This window comes from Danio aesculapii, chromosome 7 (genome assembly GCF_903798145.1).
Source record: "Danio aesculapii chromosome 7, fDanAes4.1, whole genome shotgun sequence".
NCBI lineage: Eukaryota > Metazoa > Chordata > Actinopteri > Cypriniformes > Danionidae > Danio > Danio aesculapii.
In genome coordinates this window covers 15,506,384-15,534,093 of record NC_079441.1, presented here as the reverse complement: position 1 = coordinate 15,534,093, position 27,710 = coordinate 15,506,384, and the positions used below count along the sequence as shown (strand labels likewise).

Here is a 27,710-nt window from a genome sequence, read left to right as displayed (position 1 = left end):
CAACACAGTGAAGTACTTACCTGAGTTGTTTGAGCAGCAGATGCTTAAGAAAATCAAGAAACAGTCTAGTTATTACAAATAGCACTCAAGTGTTATTTTAAATCTTACAATTGCTCTACATTATTAAATTAGGTAATTAATTGTATTCATAAAGTCTTACTTTTAATCTGACTTCTACAAAGTTTGATTCCCAGAAAAACAACAAGGGCCAAAAATAGGATATTTGAAATTCCCAAAGCAAGAAGAGCAGGATTAAAATCACTTTCTGTAAGAAAATTGAAATTAATTTTCATTTCTAAACGTTTTTACATGATGAGTTTAGTATCACATGATCAACTATGAATGCAAGTTTTTATAGCATTTTCACATTTATTCTGTTTATTTATTCTATTATTCATCTATATGTCTGCATATTCCTTGCCGTTCCGTTTGAATATAATTTATTGAATATAATATATTGAATATAATAACTTTTTTTACATTTGTTAGGTCAGTTCTATATCATGTAATAGTGTATGAATCAAATGTTTTTTCACAAATATTTGTTTCACCTTCATCTTACCTCTAATATTCAGTTGAGTTCCTCTTCCAAACAGTATTTCTCCACATGCGGCCACAGCACAGTAGTAAATGCCAGTATCAGAGTGACTGATGTTGTTCTTGTGGAGACTGTAGACACAGCTCTGTGTTTGAGACTCAGTGTTGTTCTTACAGCGGCCATTTCTCTCTCCTTTGGTGTAAAGCACTCCTTCAGAGTCTCCTGAGCTTTGTTTGAACCAGTAGACGCTGTGATCTCCTGCACAGCTCTCAGTGAAGATGCTGCACTGCAAATTCACTGAATCTCCTGGATCAACAGTGTCTATCAAAGACTGATGAAGAGTTGTGTTTCTGTCTGCGACTGCGTCTTCACAAGCACAGAAATGGTCAGGATTAAAATAGCTACCACAAAGCAAAGAGAGCGAAAATAATAGACGTAACTTACCTCTGACAAGTAATCGAGTTCCTGAACCCATTCCAGTACCCTGATATGATGAAACTACACAGTAATATGTTGCAGAGTCTGAAGGCTTCGTCTTGAAAATGGTCAGATTAAAATAAAGTTCTCCTTTGGCAACATTAAAACGATTTGTTTTCTCTAAGTTGTGATTCCAGCTTGGCTTTTGACGTTCATATAAAGACACAATTTGTAGGGATTTTCCATTATTCGTCTGTTTAATCCATGTTTTTGTTGATTGTACAAGCCATGGGAATGTGCAGGTAAAGTTTACATCCGAGTCAGCTTCAACTATTTTTACATTATCTTCCTGAATAACATCAAAATCAGTAGAGCAGACTGCAAAATAAAGCACAAAAGAGTTGAACGTGTTATAGAGTGTAAATTGGATTGATATTTTATAAGACATTTAGATAGTTACATATAATTGAGGAAAGCAACAAAATGAAGTAATATCTCGTTATCAGTCGTCTTCCAAAACTATCCCTTGATTTCGCCTACAAAAATAGAGAACAAATGATCAAGCTATCAATCCATTTACACCTGCTAAACAAGGTAGATGATTGTGTCCTTCCTTACCATGTGTTCAACAGCTTCTGCTTCAGTCAACTGACACTCTTATGCAGTTTTACCTTAACTTTTATGCTTTTATCACACCACGTGCCACATCAGAATGACAAAAAAAAAACATTCTAACACAAAGATCTTTCCATTACTCCCTCTCTCATATATTAAGACATGACGTAAACATTGCAGCTTAAACTGTCCACTCTCAAACCTTTACAAAATGTTGTTTCAGTTTTTCAAAGTACAATGTTGTTTACTAGAAAAAAAAGCAGGAAATAAGTTGAATATAACCAATAGAAATGCTCTCAAGAGCCTTAAAGTTCCTGTCTTTGATGATAAGTTTGCAAGATACGAATGTTTAGAGCTTAAATAAGGATATTTGTTGATGGCTGAGCATGAAGTTTCATATGTATCTATCTGTCTGTTTTCTTTGTGTTTTTAGTTAACCCCATTTGCATTCAAGTGTTAAAACAAGAACGCATCAAGATAAAATAAAATGTTTGTTTTTTCTTTAAAAGCAGAGACTTGTGTCATTATTTTGATATTTAATAGGCTTGTATAGTCATAGCAGAAAATATTCTGAGGGCCATCAGTTTTTTTCACACTTCTTACAGCTTTTTAGTCTTCTAAATTAAATGTTTATGTATATAGTAATCTAGTTGAAGTTAGTTTGTCTTATGTCAGATACTTAGATACAGATACTGAGTTTTTGATGACCTTGAATTTTTTTTTTTATAGAGTATGAAGTAATATGGTAGTTTAAATGAAAATCATATACTGCCTCTGGTATGTTGTTAGTATCACACGTCCTACCAGTGTCAGTTGTGTCCCTTCTCTTTGTTCACAAATTATCTCCTGTGGCCTAATGGGATAGTAAAGTGAAAGTTGTGGGAGATTAGTATGTCTTCTGGATGTACTGTAACAGTGTGTCTTGCATGTTAACAAGCAAACTGGCACCCTAACTTTGAAAAGATAGTTTACTCAAAATGAAAATGTAATCATCACTTACAGAAAAACTAATTACGAATAAATATATAATTTAATCCCAGCTGTGATTTTTATGTGGCTGTATATAGGTGTGAGGTATGAGAGATGCACCGGGTAGCTGTCACTCCACTGAATGTCACCCTCAGCTCTTGGACGGGTCCTGCATTTCTATAGGCCAGTGTGTCTCTAGAACAAGTGTCCAGGCATGCCGTCTTTCCAACAGATGCTTTCAGGATGCGCTGAGGGCCGTGCGTTGTGGCCATACAGCTGTGGGTCCATGGAAAGGAACCCAATAGCATTGGCAAATCAATTGCCTGGAGCTGGTGGCAGTGTATCTTGCGCTGCGATGTTTTTTTATTTTTATTTTTACCAGTGATAGACACGTGCTAATCAGGAGGAACAGCATGGCGACGGTGGCGTATATCAACTGCATGAGGGGCATCCACTCTCGCCGCATGTCTAAGCTCGCTCGCAGTCTGCTCCTCTAGTGCTCAACCGTGTAGATGATGCGCTCTCATGGCAGTTTCCATGCCTGGCAGAATGGAGGCTCTACTCCGGGCTCTCAAGCTAGTATGGGTGCGCTGTGGGCACACTGGCTAACATAGCTGGCCCCAGGATATGCGCAAATACACATTTTCTTCAGTGAGCCTACTTGCACAGAAAGTGTGTGTAACATCAGGGAGGACAAGGAGCAGGTCTGTTTATTGCACCTCTCTGGCTTAACCGGACCTGCATATCAGAACCCTCTCTCCTTGTGATGGCCTCTCTCTGGCAAATCCCTTTGAGGAAGCACCATCTCTGGGACAGGCACCATCTGGCACCTACGCCCAGATCTCTGGAACCTCGGGTGTGGTCCATAGATGGACTTGGGTGACTTACCAGTTTGGCGGTCAACACCGTTTCTCAGGCTACAGCACCCTCTACGATGCATGCCTATGTCCTGAAGTGGAGTTTATTCGCAGTATGGTGTGCTTCTCTCTGAGAAGGACCCCAGACATGCCAGGTCTGTGTGAAGCTATCCTAGTTAAATGCTAGTTAAAACTTAACTAGGTGTATTTTTTTATGACTCCCACAAAAATATAAGTAAGCCTTTAAGCGCTTCACAGGTAAGTAAGGTAAGTTAGAGCCAGGGGACACATTGAAGGGCTGTGTCTCTGGTGATGATGGTGCACTCATGCTGGAGCTTAGCAAACCTCTCACCAGTGACGTGGTAAGGTTTAATCACTGTGGTGTTTTTCATTCGTTTCCCCATAGTGGAAGTTTTGCTCAGCATTGAAGTTCCCCTCCTGCTGCTGGGGAACGAAACGGTTACTACAGTATGTAACCGTCGTTCCCCGAGAGGGGGAACGGAAATACTATGTTCCTTTGCCACAGGGATTGCATCTTAGCTGACAGCTGTAGTTTGGCTTCTTCAGCTAGAAAAGTTGCTTTGAGATGCTTTGCTGTCATTATTATTCTCAATGGATTGTGATTGCTGCCAGCTGCATGCGCTGGTGCTACCAATTCATTGGCATTTCATTGGCCCATTTTATTTATGATGATGATTGGCTTCAGATGAATGGCTTTCTGGCGAAATCCCATAGGGCAAGTTTTCCACATAACATTTACACTCCCCACCCCGTTGGGGAATGAGAGTTACGTAGTAATAGTTTCGTTCACATCCCAGCCAGCTTGAACTACTTTTACATTATCTGAACATCAGATAACATTATCTGAACATAAGATTTTGAAAATAAAGAAAATGAGACATAGTCAGAAGTAGACAAATTCTAATAAACATAGTTTATTTGTACAATGTGAACAGTTTTCTTCTAAACAGATTTTCTGAAAATAGCAAACCCAGACACGTTTGTTTTAGCAGTAATATCATATGCTAAAGAAATGTTTAATTTGGATTAAAATCTCCTTTGTTTTTCAATGAAAATGTCACACTTATAAAGTCACAGTTTAGAGAATCAACTTTGTCTCAGTTTTCACACCTCTAACTGCATACTCTAACATGTGAAACCTCAACTTTCCCCCAGTACTAAAGTACAAGAAAAGAAAACCTTATGTATGAACTGCAGACAGATCTGCACACAATGATTAAGAAATTCTCTGCTCTCTGACACTTGATATAAACTAGGCCTTAACGTGAACTGTAAAGTATACAGATTTAGAATTTTAGCACCAAGATAGAAACGATGACATTTTATGACTAAAAATGACATTTAGAGGGGTAACGCACTGATCTGACAAAACACAATAAAGTGTCTGTTGTTGTCTACTATTTAAATTGGCCTTCAAAACAAAAATATTCAAAACAAACACAGAACAAACTTTCAATCTCAGAATGATGAGGTGAACGTCAAACTTCTCATGTCTCGCTTATCAGGCAGTTTTATTTTTGGTACCTTGTGGTACGCTTGTGGTGCATTGTGTAACTGACTGTAGTAGTGGCGTCAGCCTGAAACAAAACTATGATAAATTTAATAAAATGTTCATAATAAATATACAGTTAAAGTCAGAATTATTAGCCTGTTTGAATTTTTTTCTTTTTTTAAATATTTCCCAAATTATGTTTAACAGAGCAAGGAAATTTTCACAGTATGTCTGATAATATTTTTTCTTCTGGAGAAGGTCTTATTTGTTTTATTTCAGCTAGAATAAAAGCAGTTTTACATTTTTTAACAACCATTTTAAGGTCAAAATTATTAGCCCCTTTAAGCTATAAATTTTTGTTCAATAATGTACAGAACAAACCATCGTTATACAATGACTTGCCTAATTACTCTAACGTGCCTAGTTAACTTAATTAACCTAGGTTAGCCTTTAAATGTCACTTTAGGCTGTATAGAAGTGTTTTGAAAAATATCTAGTCAAATATTATTTACTGTCTTCATGGCAAAAATATAATAAATCAGTCATTAGAGATGAGTTATTAAAACTGTTATGTTTAGAAATGTGTTGAAAAAAATCTCTCTCCTAAGCAAAAAGTAAGGAAAAAAAAAAAAAAAAAAAAACGGGGGATAATAATTCTGACTTCAACTGTTAAAAAATTTGATTATAAAAAATTTCATAGGCATTATACATTTACATTTTATCTGTCAAAGTTTTTTTGGAATAAAGCACACTCATACTTAACATTAAGTTGTAGCAATAGCATGCAAAAATAATGTGTGAAAGATCTTACCATTGATTGATCAAGCACAATATAGGAAATCCCATCTTAATGAACAAGAATCATTGTTACAAACACATACTGACAGACAGATAATGATTTGCGACTATAAGTCTTTTTGTTGGTGATTATGCAACTGTAGACCCAGAAGTATGATCACAATCACACACAAAATGTTTGAACATGTTTGAACATGTTAAAACAAGGGCAATTATACTCCATGGTGTTTCTGCAAAGATGAGAAAGATCATTTCATTTTTAACACAAGAAGTCCATAAATGATTTTTTCTGTGCAAATTTAGTGGCTACCTGACCCTTGCCAAGCAACTTTTTTTCCATCTCCAAGCAGTATTCGTCCACAAGCGGCCACAGTGCAGTAGTAGATGGCGGGATCTTCATCAGTCTTGGGCAGGCTGTAGATGCATTTGTGTGCAGTGGAGTTGAGATCAGAGCTCTTCTCACACTGAGCGCTCCTGCTGTCCTGAGTGTAGATCACTCCTGGAGGAGATTCTCTAGAGCCCTGTCTGAACCAGTAGATCTTGTGTTCTTCTGCACAGCTCTGAGAGATGATGCTGCACTGCAGGTCCTCTGATGCTTTATGCTCAGACTTGATGTTCACTCCACCAGCTGAAAAGAAATCACCAAAAATTTTCATATTTGCCAGCTAAACCTTGATATGCTGAAGCGATTAGAAGAGGTTTCTCTCCAACTCTTTGTTTGACCCAAACCACACTGGTTCTTGACTCTTTTGGAAAAATACATGTCAAGTTAACAGTGTCTTGAACAATCAGAACATGGTTGTGAGCATCTGCAGTTTCTGAGCTGCCTAGAAATTAAAGAAATGAGAGGATCATTAGTTTTGTCAGTGGTAGATTTAGTTTATTCATCAATACAATGAAAAATTGTCTAGCGTTTAATTGTCTAATTGTAACCTAACTTTCACATTAGGTAAAGCAATATAAACGAGAAATGCAGGACCATTTTGCCAGATAAATAGCAGACAGCATTAATTGTCTAGAGGGGAAAATATCAAATAAATAATTATTGTTGCAGTTTATGGAATAATTAAAAACAATTGAATGTGACTCAGGAAATTTATTTTAATCAATTTTATTTAATTACAGAACAATACTATACATGTTTATGTGCATATGGGAATCATAAGATAGCCTCAAAACATTTGGTCGTGGAAAGCTGTTAGACAAATTGAGTAATAAAGAGTTCCAAAATAAGTAATTACAAAATAAGTGTAATAAAACAGCACATTAAACAGCACATTAAAACACATAACATAAAAGAAAAACTTACATCTGTTCTTACAGAGTTTATTAATAAAAGGTCATGTCGTGGTGTGGAAGAGATCAATATGACTAATAAATCTTCTCTTCTTCTGTCTAGTGGATGATGGATATAATATAACAAAATATATATTAATTATTACAACATATATTATTACCGCGTTTATGTATACAGATCAACAAAACATGTTATGGATTTAATTGTTCACAGTAAATTAAAAGCTTGGATTCAGATGCAAAAAAGGACCATCTCACTATGTGCACATCTCATAAAGCAGTTGCACGGCTGGGAGAAATCTGTGAAAGGCAGTGACTTTATCACAAAGCATTTACATGAGTGCTGCTGACTGCAGAGTGTAGCACTCACACAAACCACAGGTAACAAGCAGGTTTTTTCATCAAATGAGGTTTTTCACCGCATGTATGTACACACACACACACACACACACACACACACACACACACACACACACACACACACACACACACACACACACACACACACACACACACACACAATCCCTGGGTCTGAATGCAGACATAGTGGAGCAGGTCTCTTGCCCTGCTATTTTAACCATTAGCCCTGCTGGTAATCTGGACAATTTAGGTGAACACAGCAGCACGGCGATGTGTATAAATGTGAAGAAACTCAACTGATAAAAGACATTCTCCAATTCTCGTACTGCTCTCCAGACAAAAAAAGCTTGCTGCTCACAAACAGCTTTGCTTTATCGGCCTTGACAGGATCGCGGTGGGTCAGTGGACACGGTCTCAACCGGTCATCCTCACAGCCTGGCACTGGCAGGTCTGTCTTGCCTTTCGGAAAGCATGCACAGTCATGACTAATTAAGAAGCAGGCTCTTCTCATAGGATAAGAAAACTAGACTATGAATAATAATGAGAAACCGACATGTCATCAGTCCTCTTGCAGTTTTGCGCTACGTCACCGATTTTGATCCCGCCCCAAAAATCATTTTAAACCCGGAAGAACAAATTAACTGATAAAAGCTTACAATTATCCAGTTTTTCCCACAATTAAAGCTAACGGGTGCTAACAATGTCTTAAGTGATGCTCAACACACAAATCTGTTAAAATCTAAAAAAAAAAGTACTCCAGGGTGTCTTGAACCTTTAATGCCTGTGCGAAATGCAAAATATTTTCTTTTAGATAAAGTATGTTTTTTGAATTAAAAAAATATATATTCTGGCACATTTAGATAGCAGATAAATATCAAAATACAGTATTGATTCATTTTCTTTTCGGCTTAGTTGCTTTATTAATCTGGGGTCACCACAGCGGAATGAACCACCAACTTATCCAGCATATGTTTTATGCAGCGGATGCCCTTCCAGCTGCAAACCATTTCTGGGAAACATCCACACACACTCATTGACACTCATACACTACGGACAATTTTAGCCTACCCAGTTCACCTGTACAGCATGTCTTTGGACTGTGGGGGAAACCGGAGCACCCGGAGGAAACCCTCGCGAACGCAGGGAGAACATGCAAACTCCACACAGAAACGCCAACTGACCCAGCCGAGGCTCGAACCAGTGACCTTCTTGCTGTGAGGCGACAGCACTACCTACTGCGCCACTACCTCGCCCAAAATACAATATCAAATGTATCATTTTAAACAATATATCGTAACATGTTAAAAACAAGTGTAGTGATTGCAAGGGATTGGGGTGTATAATTTATACAGTAGTTTACATTTGGTTATGTTATGACCCTGGAATGTTCTGATATAACTGTTGTGCCTTAGGTTAATTTTTCAAAAAAAAAAATACAGACTTCTCCTCAGTCAACATTTGTCAGAAGATGAGACCAACAAATCAGAAGGCAGAAACAAAATAGATCATTTCCTGCAGACTGACTGACAGGAAGAAGCTGCTCAGTACAGACTGAGAACTGATGTGGTGAACTGCAGCGGATAAACATTTCTCAAACATTCAGTATTAGACATTACTAACAGCACTCGACAGATTAAAATAATTACGTCATAAACAAATTAAAAATAAAAGTCTCTCTTTGGAAATACAATATTTTATTTATATAATATGTAATAACTTTTCATTACTTTTAAGTGATATAAAATTGTGGATTTGTAGAATTGTGTTATTTTTATTTTTATTAATTGCACGCTCTAATTTATTTGCAATGTTTTACCTGTTTGTTAAGTGATTAAATAGACACTTCAGGTTTTTATGTTCAGATATGTTTGTGCACCTTTGTGCTTTTGCATGCATCGCTTTGTGCCCTTTGTGCATGGTGCGCTTTGAACATTTTCCAACCACAGGACTGACCAGCTAGTGTGTTCACACCTTTCTCTGAGTCAACGTCACACACACCCACACACACCACTCACTACATTAGTCAAATAAATTACTGCTTGGTAACATACTGAATGGTAACAGTTTATTTTTGCATCATAAACTATAAATGCTCGGCTAAACTAACTGGTGACAATATATGCGTTTAATGAGACATGTGCTGTTTTAAAGTTGTTGTATACTGCATATACTGTACTTTTAAATAGATGTTTTGGTTAGGAAAATTACCACATTCATAAAATAAAATACAGACTTTACCTATAATATATTTCAAAGTCTGTATTAATTTAGTGTGTTATTTTTAAACGCAGTCTATTATACTGCAGGCCTCACTATTTATAGTCTCATTGTGGAGTTTTTGCAGAATTTCTCCACTAGAGGGGTCTCATGAACCACTGATTAATAATACTCGGCTTAACCTTTCAAATATGCTGGCTCTCTTTATAAAAACACGAAGCAGTCTAATGTACCATAAACTGATTGATTAATCTCTTGAAATAACTAAAAAGCTAAAATATTTAATATGCAGATGTATTCACACCCTTAGTTTTGAGTGTTTTAGTATTTTGCTATAAAATTTAAATTAATAGCAGCCTTACTAATAATGTGAAGCAGTGATTTGCATAGATCAGTTTTTATTCTCTTTTTGGTCTTTTTTTATTTAAATTTTTACATGATATCATATTTATTTAGTCATGAATTACAGGGTGATACTCCATTGGTCAAGAAGGAAAATTCAGCAATATTATTAATACGCATATTATATATGTCTTTTTGATATGATACATTTCGATAAAATTATTTACTGACTTGTACAGGAGCACACTTTATTACAGTCAATATTACTGCAAAATATTGCACAAAACAATAGTCACTATTAACTTGTGGTATTTCAGCACCATGGACAGAGATTTCACTTTCAACATTTACAACAAACCAGTCGATTTTAATTTTATGTAACTCCAAACAAGGTTCTTTTGAAACTTGTACAACCCTGTGCCCAGAAATATGATGACAGTCAGTGATAAACCGCTTGAAATTGCCAACACCACAGCAACTGTAATCCAAGGTGTTCAAAAACCTTGAGGAAAAAGTTAGAAATTTAAAGAAGTAGGAAATGAATGCAATCATTATATTACATGTAAACTGCAAGCGCTTGTGTGAGTCTCTACATACACGAGCAGTTTATTGATATTCTGACTATCTTTGTGAAAAAATCCTATTAATTTAGTTAATATATAGATTCAGTACTAATGAAGTCATGCTTACTAAAAATAATATCTCTTAAGCCTGTTATTTCAGTACCACGGACAGAGGTTTTTAAAACAATTTTGGCACCTTTTGTAATTGCGGTGTTGCCTGCGAATTAGTTTTAACACAGTGTCTCACAAGGAACTACTATATAAGCAAAACTACCTAATTCATGCTACATTTGTTGATGTCTTGTATGTGCATGTAAGTTTCTTTCCACTGATCTTCTAGTCATGGAGGGATTTTGTCGGAAGCTCAAAGCAGCATAATTCAAACCATCAGCGAGATCCACCTGACACAGAACAGAAGTTAATATTGCCCCATTCATCCACACAATAACATATCTGTAATGATAAAACAATGATAAAGCTTCCTGTATTCTTTCAGTCTGTAAAACTTAACCCTGCATTATACCTAGAGTAAATCTCAAGGGTTATTTTGCTTCCTGTTTACTCAGATCGTAATTTATTCAGGCATCAACAGATTTTTAGTGGCTCATAAGTATCACCTTTCGATATTTCGATATTCTTGTTTGCATATTTGTGGTGTCAGTGTCATTGACTATCCTTCTTGAGAACTCTCAGAATGTCAGTTGACAGGCTTGAAAGGGAACACATTTGATTGTTTTTCCTGAAACAGTTTTGTACAACATGCTGTGTTCCTATAACTGCTCAAAGCATGTCACAAATTTGTCTTTTTGTTCTCAAGAGTCAAGTCGTAACTGGTGCTGCTCCAGTGTGGGTTCCTTAATCGTACTTCTAAATTAAAAATGTGAAACAAACCTGCAAAAAATGGGCTCTCTGCGTACAGGCTTCGCTGTATCTTTATTTGTATTATGTAGATATGACATTCATGTGCACATGAGAATTTACAACAGATGTCTGGTGTAATATGTGGTGTTATATATAATTGGATTATCAAATAACTTTTATCTTTTTTATCTTTTTTTAAATAGGGTGGGGGGGGGGGGGATTATGTATAGAGAGAAGAGTGTTTCTAAAGGTGGTTTGTCAAGCCCACTCTCCTGTGGAAAGAACACTTCGTAAATGCACAGTATATTTATTTATTTATTGTAAGAATGAGTCTGGTGCAAATGTGCAAAACTGGTGAAAGTGTCGGTTAATGTCAGAGCTGATAGAGTTTAGAAAACAGGTGGTTTGTTAAGCCCACTCACCTGTATCAGGCACACTCAGTTTAGGGTTGTTGTGTGGTGAGGTGGGGGAGAGAAGAGGGGGTTCTGGTTTGTTCACGGCGGTTCAGGTTTTTCTGTTTTATGTAGTTTTTTCTTCTCAGTTTCCTGAGAGATACTTCTGTGTTTTATTTCATGGTTTGGCTTTAGGCCTTGTGGAGACTTCTGATGTTATAATTGCTCTGAAGAGCAAAATACAATGTCTGTTTTCTCTTCTTTCATTTTTTAATCATTGTCATCTAAATAATAGCCAGCTTAAATAATAATGATAATAAATAAATATGAATTCTTCTGCTAGTAAAAAATTGAAACCAAAATTCCTTAATCATTATTTTATCATCATTTGCATATGAAACCCAAGCCAGCACAGTAGTGATCACGAGCAGGGAGTGTGTCTAAATCTACAGTATATATCTGAAACTTAACCACAAACATACAATAAATGCACCATACCCTGTTTTTATGGCATCAAATACTGTAACTACTGTAAAAGCAATCTTGTACACTTGAACATACACCAGTATTTTAAGAAATTTAAATTAAGAAACTAAAATTACAGAAACCATTTCTTGGAGATATTAATTAATGTAATTCAGTTGCTTTTTTTTTTGTTTTTTTTGTTTTTACAGTAGAGTTTTAGACCTCTGTTGCAGCCAGTCACCAGGGGGCGCACCAAATGTTTTTAGCTTCACTATTCAGCATGTGTAAGCCACAATTATGTCAACATGCACTCCAACAGATTCCATTCCAGTGTTCTTGACCACTTGGTGGCAGTAGAGACTTTGGCTTGAATTTTGCATTTAATCGATTACGCTGCTGAATTATCATTAAAAGTGTTAGAGTTCCAGTGTACCACTCATGGTGCTTATTTAGATGAATACTGCAATGCTAAGTCCAAGTAAATGTGCTCTAGAGTGTTGCCAGGGAACTATATTTTATAGCAGGAGTACCAGGATTCATCATTAGAGTTAAAAGAATAAAAACAATGTAATGCAATTTTCATTATCATTAGTATGGGAATAGGAAACTCCACAATAACATATGCATTTATTTAAATAAATCAAATAAACACATTTATTTAGCAGATGCAAGTGAAGGATAGTACACACAAGCTTCCCATTGAAAACTGTTGTAAAATGAAGTGTACTATAGCTGGATATTCCAAAAAGCAACACATATTCGAATAACATTCATGCATTTTGCCCAAATACTGTATATCAACTGACACACAAACCTACACTTTTCATTTTGTTTTTAGCAAATTCAAAAATCTAACAACAAATATACAGTACAAAATCAATCGTTTGTCAGAACAAACCACTAATATCCAAAAACTTAAAGCCCAATTAACCTATTTTGTCTAGTCAACCTAATTAACCTAGTTAAGCTGTTATACTTTAAGCTGAATACTAGCACCTTACAAAATAATTAGAAAAAAATGTGTTCACTGTCACCATGGCAAAGGCCAAAAAAAAAAAAAAAAAAAAGTTGTTAGAAATTAGTTATTAAAACTGTTTAAAAATGTGCTGATATAAAGATATTCTATCCATTACACAACACCTTTTATATTTTAAATAAGTAATTTCTTATAAAATGCACATGTATTTATTTAGCAGGTGCAAATGAAGGATATTACACAGGATTTTTGAGATATGTTGTAAAATGAAAAGCTTTATAGTTTGACATTCCAAAGTTTTTTCCCAAAACAACAGTGTGTCAAATAACATTCATGCATTGATCTCCAAATACTGTTCTCCAAATATTGGCTCAAAAACTCACACTTTAGCATGTTTTTAGCAAATTCAAATATCTAACAACAAATATACAGTACAAAATCAAAACACAGTAACATACAAAGACTTACGATATGGCCATATCTTTCATTTTTCAATGACATTTGATGACTTATCAGCATTATAGAAGTTTCTCTTAACCTCTGAATGTTACTGGTGTGATCTGACCTGTGCGTAAAGAGAATGATCTTGAGTGAATTTTGCTCTGGCTCTTCTAGTGTTCAGAGGTTTCTGACTAAAAGAAATGGATGCGTAATTCAGGCTGTCTTCATCCTAATATCAAGAGAAAATATAAAAGAAACTTCAATTAGGAGAGGAAGCCTATGTGATATGACTTTACAGACTTCAAAACTAAAAGATTTTATGAAAAGTTTTAGATGTTTTAGTATTCGATATTTAATTGGTAAAACAACACAGTTAATTACTTACTTGAGTTGTTTGGACAACGGAAGCTTAAAAACATCAAGAGAAAGTCTAGTTATTATAAATAGCAGCCATGTGTTATTTTAACTGTTACAATTGCTTTATATTAAGAAATCAATTGTATTCATAAAGTCTTACTTTTAATCTGACTTCTACAGAGTTTGATTCCCAGAAAAACAACAAGGACCAAAAATATGAAATTTGAGATCCCCAAAGCATAAAGAGCAGGATTAAAATCATAATTTTCTGTAACAAAATTGAACTGAATTTAATTTATTGAACATTTGTAAAGTGATTAGTTTAGTTTCATATAGTTAATGTTTCAATTAGGAATATACATCTTTATATAACATGTTTACATCTGAAGAGTTTGGATGCAAAAACCTTTAAATGGCATCGAAAAAATTCCTGTCTTTTAAAGCTTTTGCATCTGAACTCTCCTTTTGTTAGATCCGATTGTTACTATCTTGTAGTATTTGAATTAAAATGAATTAAATTATTTTTCAAAGAGGAAAGATCAGACTAAACATTTCAACATTATAACCACATTTGTATTACACCTTCATCTTACCTCTAATATTCAGCTGAGTTCCTCTTCCAAAGAGTATTTCTCCACATTCATCCACAGCACAGTAGTAAATGCCAGAATCAGAGTGACTGATGTTGTTCTTGTGGAGACTGTAGATACAGCTCTGTGTTTGAGTCTCGGTTCTTACAGTGCGGTTCTTACAGGGGCCATTTCTCTCTCCTTTGGAGTAAAGCACTCGTTCAGGGTGTCCTGAGCTTTGCTTGAACCAGTAGACGCTGTGATTTTCTGCACAGCTCTCAGTGAAGATGCTGCACTGCAAATTCACTGAATCTCCTGGATCAACAGTGTCTATCAAAGACTGATGAAGAGTTGTTTTTCTGTCTGCGGCTGCATCTTCACAAGCACAGAAATAGTCAGTACAAAAATCTGCCACCACAGACCAAACAAAACCTAAAAAAACCAAAAATGTACCTTTGACAAGTAATCGAGTTGCTGAGCCCATTCCAATGGTTTGATATGCTGAAACTGCACAGTAATATGTTGCGGAGTCTGAAGGCTTTGTCTTTAAAATGGTCAGATTAAAATAATCATTTACTTTGGCAACATTAAAACGATTTGTTTTCTCAAAGTTGGGATTCCACTTAAGCTGTTGTTGGAAAGCTAAGGACACTATCTGTAGGTATTTTCCAACAGTCGTCTGTTTAAACCATGCTTTTGTCGATGATACATGCCCTGGAAATATGCAGGTAAAGTTTACATTCTCGCCAGCTTCAACTATTTTTACATTTTCTTCCTGAACAACATCAAAACCAGTGGAGCAGACTGCAAATAAAGCACAAAACAGGTTATAAGAGTTGAATTATATAATGTTAACTGTATTTTAATAAATATTTAAAAAGAAATTTAGGTTTACATATAGTTGGGGAAAGCAACAGAATGGAGTAATATCTCATTATCAGTCGTCCTCCAAAATGATCCTTGTGCTTTGAATTCCCCTATAAAAAGTGAACAAATGATCATGCTATTAATCCATTTACTCATGCTAGAAAATAAGAGTAGATGAATGTGTCCTCACCATGTGTCCATCAGCCTCTTCTTCAGACAACTGAGGCTCTTATGCACTTTCACCTTAACTTATGCTTTGACACCACATACCACAGCAGAATGACTAGAAAAAATCTAACCCAACTATTTATCCATTACTCTTAACAAAACCCTCTCTCATTTATTAATACATATATTATAAATAAATGCTTAGTTAACTAAGTATGTAATTAATGTAATTAATCTTCTTTCAGTGCTTTAAAATACAGTGTGTGGTTTACCATTGGAAAAAGCAGGAAATAAGGGCCTCACATTTCCTGTTTTTGATGCTAAACATTAAATGGACAAATCTTTGCAGTTTAAATAAGGGGGTTTACAAGTGGTTGGATCTGAAGTATTTTGAATTGATAAATCCATAGTATGTGCCACGTGTGGCGTTCACTCCTGCCTTCAATTTTTAACATATACATTTGCACACTTTAAGACAAAATAAAGCCCAGTAAATTGTGTTAAAAGGGTTTTTACTTTCCACCATATCAAAATCTATAGGTAATGAGCTGTTTTGTTCTTTCGAGTATGGGTGGCTTTTATGGGCAGTTCACTCTAAGTAAATGCCCACTTCTATAATTAGATAAGAGTTATGAAGAATGAACTGGCTTTTGACTCCCAATTCAGTTAGCATGGAAGATTGAATGTAAGTTGTTAAATTAACATTAAGATCTTTTAGTCTGCATTAAAAAAAAAGCGTGTCTTAAAGTAAAACAAACTTGATGGGAGTGTGCACAGCTGTACGAAAACTTTTAAACACATTAACCTAAATATGAAATATTTAATTTTAATAAAATAAGCCATAATCATTAATAAATTAACATTTACTCTGGTGTGCGGTCACTTTTAGGAAAAAAGATGCAAATCTTATGAATGAAACCCCAGGTGTTTGGTGAGAATTTGAATCTTAAAGCTAAAAATCCAATGCCAACCCACTGAATGAATATTCATTCATTCATTTTCTTTTCGGCTTAGTCCCTTTATTAATCTGGGGTCGCCACAGTGGAATGAACCGGCAACTTATCAAGCATATGTTTTATGCAGCAGATGCCCTTCCAGCTGCAACCTCTGGGAAACATCCATGCACACTAATTCTCACACATGCAAACTCCACACAGAAATGCCAACTGACACAGCCGAGGCTCGTACCAGCAACCTTATTGCTGTGAGGCAATCATGCTATCCACTGCGCCACCGTGATGCCTGTGATTGTCTTAGCAATCACTTTAGTGACTTTTAGGCTCCACAAAGTGACTTTTAGTCTCCACAAAGGCAGCATTAATATTAGCTTTTTTAGCTTTGACAGTAGTCTGACAATGGCCTTCTTATTGGCAGAGCTCAGACACACACTCTAGCAAAGAGTTATTTCTGATTGGTTGCCTTGTTTGTTAGCATAGTATCAGTACTGTATCAGGAATAAATTAACACAGTACATTTTCATTAAATAAATGCATCTAAATGTATAAGAATTTAATGGGACAAACAGTTCTGTTTTTATAGAAAGGAAATAAAGAGCATAAAATACAATCAATAGTAAAAACTTTAGTAGCTTTATTTGCAGTTTTTTGCTAAATGAGTTAATATTTTAAATGTTTCGTATTTGCTAAATGTGAAAGTATTAACAAAGACATGCAGTAATGAATAACAGCAACAATTTCAGACAAAACAGTTACATTTGGCTCTTATTTGAGCAAAGGAATTGTGAAGCCAAAGAGTTTAACATACCAAACGACATGTGATCTGATCTGTTAATGCCCATATGTGCATGCAATCAACTATATTCAATAAAAATTTCATTATTATATAAAAAAAGACATTGAGCTAAAATTACTTTCCGCTAACACATCATGAACATGAGTTAAGCAGCATTTGGACTTGAGTTGGTGGTCTTATGGCCTGAAGCGTTTTGTAGGCATTTTTTGAGTGATCATGTTGTACTTTACGAATGTATGTTCTTCAGAAAGCTTCACGTTGAATCCTTCTGCAATAAAATCATTTTGAGCAGCAAAGTTAAGAATGTCTTCACCCTACAATAATCAGAAAAAACTATCAATCAAACTTTTTAAAAGGCCATCAACATTTTTTTTTCACTTTTAATTTCAAGAACTTACTTGATTTTCTTGATATTTGTGGATTGTGTATGAAGAAAAAAAAAAATTCAATTATTTCAAAGACAATTAAACAATAAGTTATCCTGTTGGTCTTAAAAAGGTAACAAATATACGAAAACATATATATATATATATATATATATATATATATATATATATATATATGTGTGTGTGTTTAAAATGGTCAGATTAAAATAATCATCTACTTTGGTAAAATTCAAGCGATTTGTTTTCTCAAATTTGGTATTCCAACTTAGCTTTTGATTTGAATATGAAGACACTATTTGTGGGATTTTTTTTCATAAGCTCTGTGTTTAAACCATGATTTCATTGATTGTTCATGCCATGGAAATGGACAAGTAAAGTTTACATCTTCGCCAGCTTCAACTATTTTTACATTATCTTCCTGAACAACATCAAAACCAGTGGAGCAGACTGCAAATAAAGCACAAAACTGTTTAATAAAGTTGAAGTAATTATATAATGTTAACTGTATTTTAATTTATAAATTAAAACAGCATCTAGGTATTTACATATGAGCATGACAAATGAGCATGCTATCAATCCATTTACTCATGCTAGAAAATAAGAGTAGATGAATGTGTCCTCACCATGTGTCCATCAGCCTTTTCTTGAGACAACTGAGGCTCTTATGCACTTTCACCTTAACTTTTATGCTTTCACACCACATACCACAGCAGAATGACTAGAAAAATCTAAACCAACCATCTATCCATTACTCGTAACAAAACCTGCATTCATTAAAACGTGTATTATTATTGATTATTAAACATTTAGTTAACTGTTTACTTTGAAATGGCCTCTCTGAAAACGATGTGCTTAATCTTCTTTCAGTGCTTCAAAAAACAGTGTGTGGTTTACCACTGGAAAAAGCAGGAAATAAGGGCCTCAAATTTCCTGTTTTTGATGATAAACATTAAATAAAGTAATCTTTGCAGTTTAAATAAGGGGGTTTACAGAAGTATTTTGAATTGATAAATGCAAGGTATGCACAGTATATATACCTTTACACACTAAGACAAAATAAAGCCCAATGCAATGTCTTAAAGAGGTCATGAACTGTCTTTATTATTTTTGGTTGTTGTCTGAGGTCAACTTATGACATTTATATGGTTTTTACGTTCCAAAATATCAATATCTGTAGGTAATAACCATAATAACAACTAAACATCTAAAATAAAGAAAACAGAGCTGCTAACACAGAAATTATAGATTACAATACCTGTTCACTCAGATATTTTTGGGAGTTTGTGATATACTAGTACAGCCTATTCATGTACTGTAGGCCTTTCGTTGTGTTTGTTTTATATAAATAATTATGTTGTTTCTCTTGAAGAAGCACGGCATGTAACATTAGGATGTGTTTGCTGTTGTGTTTGTTGTTTACTGTTGTGTTTGTTGGCTGCTGGTATTTGCACAAGTAAAAATAAGCTGAAAGATACAGTATATTTTTCATTGACTAATTTTAATTGATTCTAATAATTGGCATATGCAGTTTAAGCGGGTCTCTTCAGAAATACATCTGTAGCCTAGTAGTCATTTGAACTCTTAATTGAACTCTTAATCAGGGCTTTATATTAAGCTTGCTTGTGGTTGTCTTTCAGAAAGGAACATTTTTCATTATTATTTGAGCAAAGGGTTGGATGAGCTTTTCTGCATCATTTGTTATCAAAGTATCAGTGCAAGATCAGGAGTAGATTTCAATAAATTAATGCATCTAAATGTATAAGAGTGAGACAAGCAGTTCTGTTTTTTTTAGTCAGCTGGTGGTTTTCAAATGCATACACGGAGTAAAATGTACTTCAAACTGCATTCAAAAATATAATAATATTTGGAAAAAAACAGTGGACTGAACTTTTTAAAAGTGCTTGAATAAATGTTAGCACAAAATCAAGAAAATAAAGAGTATGAAACACAATCAATAGTAAAAACTTTAGTAGCTTTATTGGCAGTTTTTTGGTTAACCAATTGTTGTTTATACTGTCTTCACATTGTGAATGTGACCGAAGTTTAATTTTGTACCACTATTTAATCACACAGAAAGTTACTAAATAATTTCATAATATATAAACTGTACAGTAATACGGATTATCTTTATTTCTCATTCTGAACTTCTAAAATGTGTAACCACAAATGTGGCACCTTCAAAGTTAAAATTCATGAGACACTGTGAAAGCTGAAAGATGTCCGCTCATGTTCACTTCAGCACCTCTCACTCTATAATGAACAGTTTCTTCCTGTCTTTTTTAGCAGGAAATGATGAAACTCCTCTCTGCCTTCTGACTTCAGTAAGAGCCACAGTCACATCCTCTCCCTATATGGACTGGGTCTGAATCTGAGGTTTATGTTTTGATCATAGTTGTAAAGTCTGAAACGACCATCACACTCTTATAAATAAAAATCCAAAGGCAATGTTTTTGGCTGTATGCTGCACATGCATTTATCATGTTGTTCCCTTCTTTGTGTTCTGTGTAGATTTAATGATGTGATGTTGTGTATGTTTATGGTTAAGAAACTCAAATGTCCTTTTTACATCAGATCAGTTTGAAATCAAAGACGTCCCTGATTGTGTAGGGAAAGAATACGTTTGCTAATTAAAGTTAAGCAACATTAAACGTGGCATATTAAAAGCTTCTGATTCTGTTCTTCTGAACTAACTATGTTTCATAGCAATCCTAGTTTACTGATTTTAAGATTTGTCAGATTATGTTAGTTTGCATTCATTTTATTTCAACATTATCTTATTGAGATTATGGTCATCAAAGCTCTGTTTGTTTATTTTTCTTCATGAATATGCATAATAGTATGTAAAATATTTTTGCAATGCAAAAAATGATTCATATCTCTGTCCTTGGTGCTGAAATGACAAATCTGTGTCTTACAGACTTTACTTTAAGGCTGATTATCAAGTGTCAGAGAGTATGATATTAGTGTCTATTAATAGTTGTGTGTCTGCAGGGCACAGATGAGGCTTTTTTTCTAGCAATGGAAGAATAGCTGAGGTTTCACATGTTGTGGTGTTGATGCAGCTAGAGGTGTGAAAACAGACTCAGAGGTCATTCTCTACAAAAAACTAAACTGTGACAAATACTCACTTGCACTAAAGAGTGCCATTTACTTTCAAATGAAAGGGTCATTGTTAAATACCAATTAATTCATAACGAATTAATTAATTGTATCCTACCGTTGTCACTACCTGACCCACATGGTCTCTGCTTAACCCGTAACCAAACCATAAAAGTTGCACACAAATAACCACCTGTCAATAACTTTTTTTTTCCGCGGGACTCCGGCATAAATAGGCACAATGATCTGTGTCGTTCTAATGCAGGGGTGGGCAAACTCGGTCCTGGAGGGCCAGTGTCCTGCACAGTTTAGCTCCAACACTAATCAAACACACTTGACCTAGCTAATCAGTGTCTTCAAGATCATTAGAAAGCTATAAGCAGGTGTGTTTGATTAGGGTTGGAGTTAAACTGTGCAGGACACCGGCCCTCCAGGGCCGAGTTTGCCCACCCCTTAACTGGCTATTCCCACAGCTGGTGGAGGAGACGAGACTTCATTTGGAGTTCACGGAAATTTGTGTTGTGATTTGATAACTACTTTATTTTATTGTTATTATGAGGAAATAATAACAAGATGCTAGGGCTCGACTGTTTTGGTCGCATATGCGCCTGAAACTATCTATGCGACCTTAAAATATATTTGGAAGCATTTGGGCGAGTACATACATTTTCACCGTTTTCACTGCAAAATGCAGCGCTCAGGAACAGATTAAGACAGTTGTTATGTGAACTTGCTGAAGTAAAAACAGCCCGCAATGCCTGCCTTTGTGCTCTTTTTATTGGCCCACTGCTCTAGAACTGAACACGAATGGATTGGTTAAAATCAGCTGTCAATCACTCAGTCAATGCCTTCTGCCTTCAGATGACAGGAGCTACAACCGCGAAAATGTGAAGCGCTGAAGATGAGAGAGCGAAAATAACACTGACAAATTTTATTTTAGAAAACACCTAAAGTTACAAATAAAGGCACATCTTATTAGTGATCATGTGCTGAAATCATGTCCAGTGGCTTCAAGTCCACTATGAAAATAACTAAAGCCATTCACTGGAAAGTCTGTGGGACGGGGTTTGCAGGTAACAGCGTTTGCCACTGAATCTACACATTTTAAGCACGAGAGGTACTGTACAATCCTTCATTTAATCCTCACGATGCTGTCAGCCCTGCAAGCGGCAGCTATATGTAAAATTTAACACAGCTCGTGAAAATACCGTTATTGCTATTAAGATGACATGCAAATAATAAGTTATATATCAATATAAATGTGGGGTGGGGCAATGCATCGCGATGCCGTGAAGTTTGTCGGCCATCGGCAATGGATAATTGCATCGTCTATCGGCCCAACCCTAACCTGCATAGCTTTGTTTACCAAATAAGTGCTTATGATTGGATTTTCACTTTAAACCTTAGTTAAGATTTTTTTTAAAGTTTGTATCTCCTGTATTATATAAATATGCAACATTATTTTGCACAAACCTCATATAAAAAATTCTGCTCTGAAATTGCAGAAAATTCCACAAATTCTGTCCAGCACCAACCAGGTGCAAATTACAGAATTATGGGGGATTAAAATGTATTACCATTGGAAAACCTGTAACACTAACATAGTCATGTGAAGTGACCATGAACTGAGCTAAACTGAACTGAACTGAACTTAAAAACTGAACTACACTGTTCCAATTTACTATGACCTTTTATGTGAAGCTGCTTTGACACAATCTACATTGTAAAAGCGCTATACAAATAATGGTGAATTGAATTGAATTGAATGTGAAGCATGTCTTAGCAAATCACAACAGTGACTTTATTCTTCATAAAGACAGCATTAGGCGTTATGCTTTTTGGGCTAATTAGCCTGTTTAGTGGCGGAGCTTATCTACACACACTAGTTAAGAGTTGTTTGTGATTAGTTGAACTTTTTGCATTATTTGTAAGTGTCAGTACTGCATTCAAAATATCACACATTTGAAAAAACAGTGTACTGTACGCTTCAGGACAATAAATGTTAGCAAAAAATCAAGAAAATAAAATTCAAAATACAATCAATAGTAACAACTTTAGTAGCTTTATTGGCAGTTTTTTTGCTTAATGTGTTAACATTTGAAATGTTACATATTTGCTGAATGTGAAATTATGAATAAAAAGACATGCAGTAATGAATAACAGATACAGCAGCAATAACAGACAAAACAGAGTTACATTTGGCTCTTAATTGAACAAAAGAATTATGAATCAAACAGTTGAATATTTACAAATAACGTAATCTGATCTGTTACTGTCTACATAAACGCAATCGAATATATTCAGAATGAAACGTTCAAAATGACATTACGGATTATATTAAAAAGAAAATTAATCTGACAATTTTTTTCACAAACCTCATGAAAATGAACTAAGCCACATTTAGACTTGAGTTGAACTTCTTATGGTCTAAAGCATTTTTAGGCATGTTTTGAGTGATCATGCTGTACTTTACAAATGAATGTTCTTCAGAAAACTTTACGTCGAGTCCTTCTGCAATCAAATCATTTTGGGCAGCAAAGATCAGAATGTCTTCACTCTACAATAATCAGAGAAAAACAATCAAACTTTTAAAAAGGCCATCAACTTTTTTTGCACTAATAGGATTGCCTATGTTATTCTTAATGAAAATTATATTATTTGAACTCTTTTTGAAATCTCAAACCTAGTGCTACACTAAATATAAAATATAAAGATTTAAATATTTGTAGTTGTAAAATCTAGTATCATCATTTACAATTCTGAGAAATAATTTCAAGAACTTACTTGATTGCCTTGATTTGTGGGTTTTGAATAAAGGAGAAAAAAAACATTTGAAAGGCAATTAAATGTCATAAGTTGTCCTGGGGCTCTTAACAAGGTAACACAAATATTAAATGTGTATATCCCCCCTAACACAAATATCTAAACATCCTTAAATCAAGTTTTGCTTTAGACTTTTTTTGATGATTTTTTTTTTCTAAGCCAAGTGGCATTATTATTGTCATTATTATTATTTATTTATTTATTTATTTTTTAATATATATTTATGTAGTGTGATCGTAAGCTATGGGAAATGTGACTTATAGTGTGTAATGTTTTTCTTGTTCTTCTTTTTCTAATGTTCTCTTGGTCTTAGATTTCTTGATAAATGTACCTTGATAAAACCCACAGAAGCCATTATATTTATGTTGTGGAATTATATTTGTTCAAAATACATGTTAACAGTTATACATAATTACGAATACATCTTAGCAATAAGTTTCCTAATATATCTCACCTTTCTCACATAGTTTTATGGTCACAAAAACAGCGTACGCCAAAAACATGATGTTTAAAATCCATAGAGCAATCAGAGTTGGATTTACAGCATTACATTCTGAAATTACAAAACATTCCCAATGTCATTCAGAGTGCTGATTGTAGATCAAATATTCTTCCTGAATGACAAGCTTTAAATATTTCTCTAAAACCTTACCTCTAATATTCAGTTGAGTTCCTCTTCCAAACAGTATTTGTCCACATGCGGCCACAGCACAGTAGTAAATGCCAGAATCAGAACGACTGATGTTGTTCTTGTGGAGACTGTAGACACAGCTCTGTGTTTTAGACTCAGTGCTGTTCTTACAGTGGCCATTTCTCTTTCCTTTGGTGTAAAGCACTCCTTCAGAGTCTCCTGAGCTTTGCTTGAACCAGTAGACGCTGTGATCTCCTGCACAGCTCTCAGTGAAGATGCTGCACTGCAAATCCACTGAATCTCCTGGATCAACAGTGTCTATCAAAGACTGATGAAGAGTTGTGTTCCTGTCTGCGGCTGCGTCTTCACAAGCACAGAAATGATCAGGACAAAAATAAATAAAAATCAGGCACCACAGACCACAAAAAAAATACGTACCTCCAACAAGTAATCGAGTTCCTGAGCCCATTCCAATGGTTTGATATGCTGAGATTACGCAGTAATATGTTGCAGAGTCTGATAACTTTGTCTTTAAAATGGTCAGATTAAAATAACCATCTTCATTGGCAACATTAAAACGATTTGTTTTCTCAAAGTTGTGATTCCAGCTAGGCTGTTGATTTAAATATGAAGACACAATTTGTAGGGATTTGCCATCAGTCGTCTGTTTAAACCATGTTTTTATCGACTGTACCAGCCCTGGAAATTTGCAGGTAAAGTTTACATCGCCGCCAGTTTCAACTATTTTTACATTATCTTCCTGAACAACATCAAAACCAGTGGAGCAGACTGCAAATAAAGCACAAAACAGTTTAAAATATTTGAAGTAATTATATAATGTTAAATGTATTTTAATTTATATTTAAAACAGCATCTAGGTATTTACATATATTTGAGGAAAGCAACAGAATGAAGTAATATCTCATTATCAGTCCTCCTCCAAAATGATCCTTGTGCTTTGAATTCCCCTATAAAAAGTGAAGAAATGGTCACGCTATCAATCCATTTACACATGCTAGAGAATAAGAGTAGATAAAAGTGTCCTCACCATGTGTCCATCAGCCTCTTCTTCAGACAACTGAGGCTCTTATGCACTTTCACCTTAACTTATGCTTTCACACCACACACCAAAGCAGAATGACTAGAAAAAATCTAAACCAACCGTCCTTCCATTACTCAAACAAAACCCGGATTTATTAATACATGTTTTATTAATGATTATTAAACATTTAGTTAAATGTTTATCTTAAAATGACCTCTCTCAAAATGAAGTACTTAATCTTCTTTTGGTGCTTCAAAAATACATTGTGTGGTTTACAACTGGAAAAAGCACTTTATAATAACTACACACTATGAACCATTTAATAAGCATTAGCAAATAGTGATCTATTATATAGAATATCTGTTAAGCATTAACTCTACATTAATAAACATTAATAAGCAGTTTATAACTGCAGATACAAATGCTTTGTTCTTGACTTACAACCACATTTATAATCTGCTTAATAATTGTACTTTCATACTTTGTTAATGATTTATTTTTCATTACTAAATTAAGTTTTGCATTTTTATAAACCAGTTATTTAAGCATTGTTGGTTGTTTTTAAGATCGTTAAGAATGCGTAAGTAAATAAACTATTCAAATTAGCATTTATAATTCTTATTATTCAGACATATACTAATAGTTAGTTTATATGTTAATAAATTCTTTATTAACTCAACTTTATCCAGGTTTGTGACCTAAAGTGAGGACTGTTTATGCTTTATAAACCCCTTATAAATGACAATTAAAGGATCAGTTATATTCTAATCTCAAAAAAGAGAAAATAAACGACATTATTCATTCCTTGTTTGAAGGTACACAAATGAAATTGTCGAATAAAAAAAATAAATCTTTGTAATCTTATCTAAAATAAAATTACTGTACAGTTTAAACATTGCATCTGATTATATTGTTGTTGTTTTATCCAATTTTGTTGTATTTTGACTCCTGTTATTCAGCAATGTTTAAAGTTTACAGTAATTTTACTTTTTACATAAGATTGCAAACATTATTGTTTATTTGATACTGGGCCTTTAATTGTCATTTATAAGGGATTTACAGTATAAAGAATAAATAGTCCTCACTTTAGATTAGGTCACAAAACCGGATCAAGTTAAGTTAATAAAGCATTTATTAAACGAAACAATTAACCATTACTAAATGCATGAATAATAAGATATAAATGTTGATTTCGATAGTTTAATTATCATTTACTTACACATTCTAAATGATCTTAAAAACCACCAACTACTCTTAAATACAACTGGTTTGTAAATAATACATTTAGTAATGAAAAATAAATCATTAACAAAGTATGAAAGTACAATTATTAAGCAGATTATAAATGTGCTTATAAGTCAAGAAAAGAGCATTTGTATCTGCAGTTATAAACTGCTTACTAACATTTATTATTGTAGAGTTAATGCTTAAAAGATAATGAATTCACTAGATGCTAATGCTTAGTAAATGATTTATAGTGTGTAGTTATAAAGTGTTACCAAAGCAGGAAATAAGGGCCTCAAATTTCCTGTTTTCGGTGATAAACATTTAATAAATGAGTCTTTGCAGTTTAAATAAGGGGGTTTACAGAAGTATTTTGAATTGATAAATGCAAGGTATGTACAGTATATATACATTTGCACACTCTAAGACAAAACAAAGCCCAATACATTGTGTTAAAAAGGTCATGTTTTATTATTTTTTGTTGTTGTCTGATGTCAACTTATGACATTTGCATGTTTGTTAATAATAAGCTTCGTATCTTGGCATTGAGATGAGTGTAATTATACTATAATGTTTTTCTAATATTTGTGAATAACCACAATAACAAATAAACATCTAAGATAAAGAAAACAGCTGCTAATACAGAAATTATAGATTACAATACCTGTTAACTCAGATATTTTTGGGAGTTTGTGATATACTAATACGACACATTCATATAGGCCTTTCGTTGTGTTTGTTTTATATTAATAACTATATTGTTCCTCTCAAAGAAGTACGACATGTAACATTAGGATGTGTTTGCTGTTGTGTTTGTTGGCTGCTGGTATTTGCACAAGTAAAAATAAGCTGAAAGATACAGTATATTTTCCCTTGACTGATTTTAATTGATTCTAATAAATAGGATATGCAGTTTAAGCGGGTCTCTTCAGAAATACATCTGTAGCCTAGTAGTCATTTGAACTCTTAATCAGGGCTTTATATTAAGCTTTCTTGTTGTCTTTCGGACCAGTACATTTTTCATATTTATTTGAACAAAGGGTTGGATGAGCTTCTCTGCATTATTTGTTAGCAAAGCATCAGTGATTTCAATAAATAAATGCTCTTTTCATTTAGTCAGCTGTCAATTTTCAAATGCATACAGAGGGTAAAAGATACTTCAAACTGCGTTC

The 27,710-nt window shown here is 34.3% G+C and overlaps 3 protein-coding genes and 1 pseudogene across 3 annotated transcripts in view; all 4 read right to left on the bottom strand.

Annotated features, from left to right (window-relative positions):
• The window catches only part of LOC130232650 (uncharacterized), a 72,822-nt gene extending 69,817 nt beyond the window's left edge, over positions 1-3,005 (bottom strand). Inside the window, exons 1-7 of the mRNA XM_056462623.1 lie at positions 2,932-3,005; positions 2,689-2,815; positions 1,416-1,491; positions 983-1,333; positions 563-904; positions 161-265; positions 21-43 (exon numbers count right to left, since the gene is read on the bottom strand). Of these exons, the coding sequence (XP_056318598.1) occupies positions 21-43; positions 161-265; positions 563-904; positions 983-1,333; positions 1,416-1,491; positions 2,689-2,815; positions 2,932-3,005 (1,098 nt within the window). The remainder of the gene's footprint in view (positions 1-20; positions 44-160; positions 266-562; positions 905-982; positions 1,334-1,415; positions 1,492-2,688; positions 2,816-2,931) is intronic.
• A 2,809-nt stretch (positions 3,006-5,814) lies between these two features.
• LOC130232648 (uncharacterized) lies at positions 5,815-6,689 on the bottom strand (annotated as a pseudogene).
• A 7,015-nt stretch (positions 6,690-13,704) lies between these two features.
• nitr1c (novel immune-type receptor 1c) lies at positions 13,705-15,618 on the bottom strand. Its single transcript, XM_056461105.1, has 7 exons — positions 15,604-15,618; positions 15,442-15,523; positions 15,000-15,350; positions 14,571-14,921; positions 14,138-14,245; positions 14,006-14,028; positions 13,705-13,849 (listed from the first exon to the last, which is right to left on the bottom strand). The coding sequence occupies exons 1-7, from the start codon at positions 15,604-15,606 to the stop codon at positions 13,727-13,729; spliced, it is 1,041 nt and encodes a 346-aa protein (XP_056317080.1). The 5' UTR covers positions 15,607-15,618; the 3' UTR covers positions 13,705-13,726.
• A 1,891-nt stretch (positions 15,619-17,509) lies between these two features.
• LOC130231719 (uncharacterized) lies at positions 17,510-25,198 on the bottom strand. The gene is made up of 6 exons (XM_056461099.1): positions 25,159-25,198; positions 24,711-25,061; positions 24,294-24,635; positions 24,096-24,194; positions 23,733-23,740; positions 17,510-17,647 (listed from the first exon to the last, which is right to left on the bottom strand). The coding sequence occupies exons 1-6, from the start codon at positions 25,196-25,198 to the stop codon at positions 17,510-17,512; spliced, it is 978 nt and encodes a 325-aa protein (XP_056317074.1).
• Between the last annotated feature and the right edge of the window lie 2,512 nt (positions 25,199-27,710).

Excerpts from the sequence above, each read along its gene's own strand:
- nitr1c (XM_056461105.1), bottom strand. Across the intron at positions 14,922-14,999 it reads AACTCGATTACTTGTCAAAG|ATGCAGCCGCAGACAGAAAA; the intron begins GTACATTTTTGG and ends GTGCTTGTGAAG. Across the intron at positions 14,029-14,137 it reads CTGTAGAAGTCAGATTAAAA|CTTCCGTTGTCCAAACAACT; the intron begins GTAAGACTTTAT and ends GATGTTTTTAAG.
- LOC130231719 (XM_056461099.1), bottom strand. The coding sequence starts at position 25,198 with ATGAGATATTACTTCATTCTGTTGCTTTCCTCAAATATAT. Across the intron at positions 25,062-25,158 it reads GTTGCTTTCCTCAAATATAT|TCTGCTCCACTGGTTTTGAT; the intron begins GTAAATACCTAG and ends CTTTATTTGCAG. Across the intron at positions 24,636-24,710 it reads AACTCGATTACTTGTTGGAG|ACGCAGCCGCAGACAGGAAC; the intron begins GTACGTATTTTT and ends GTGCTTGTGAAG.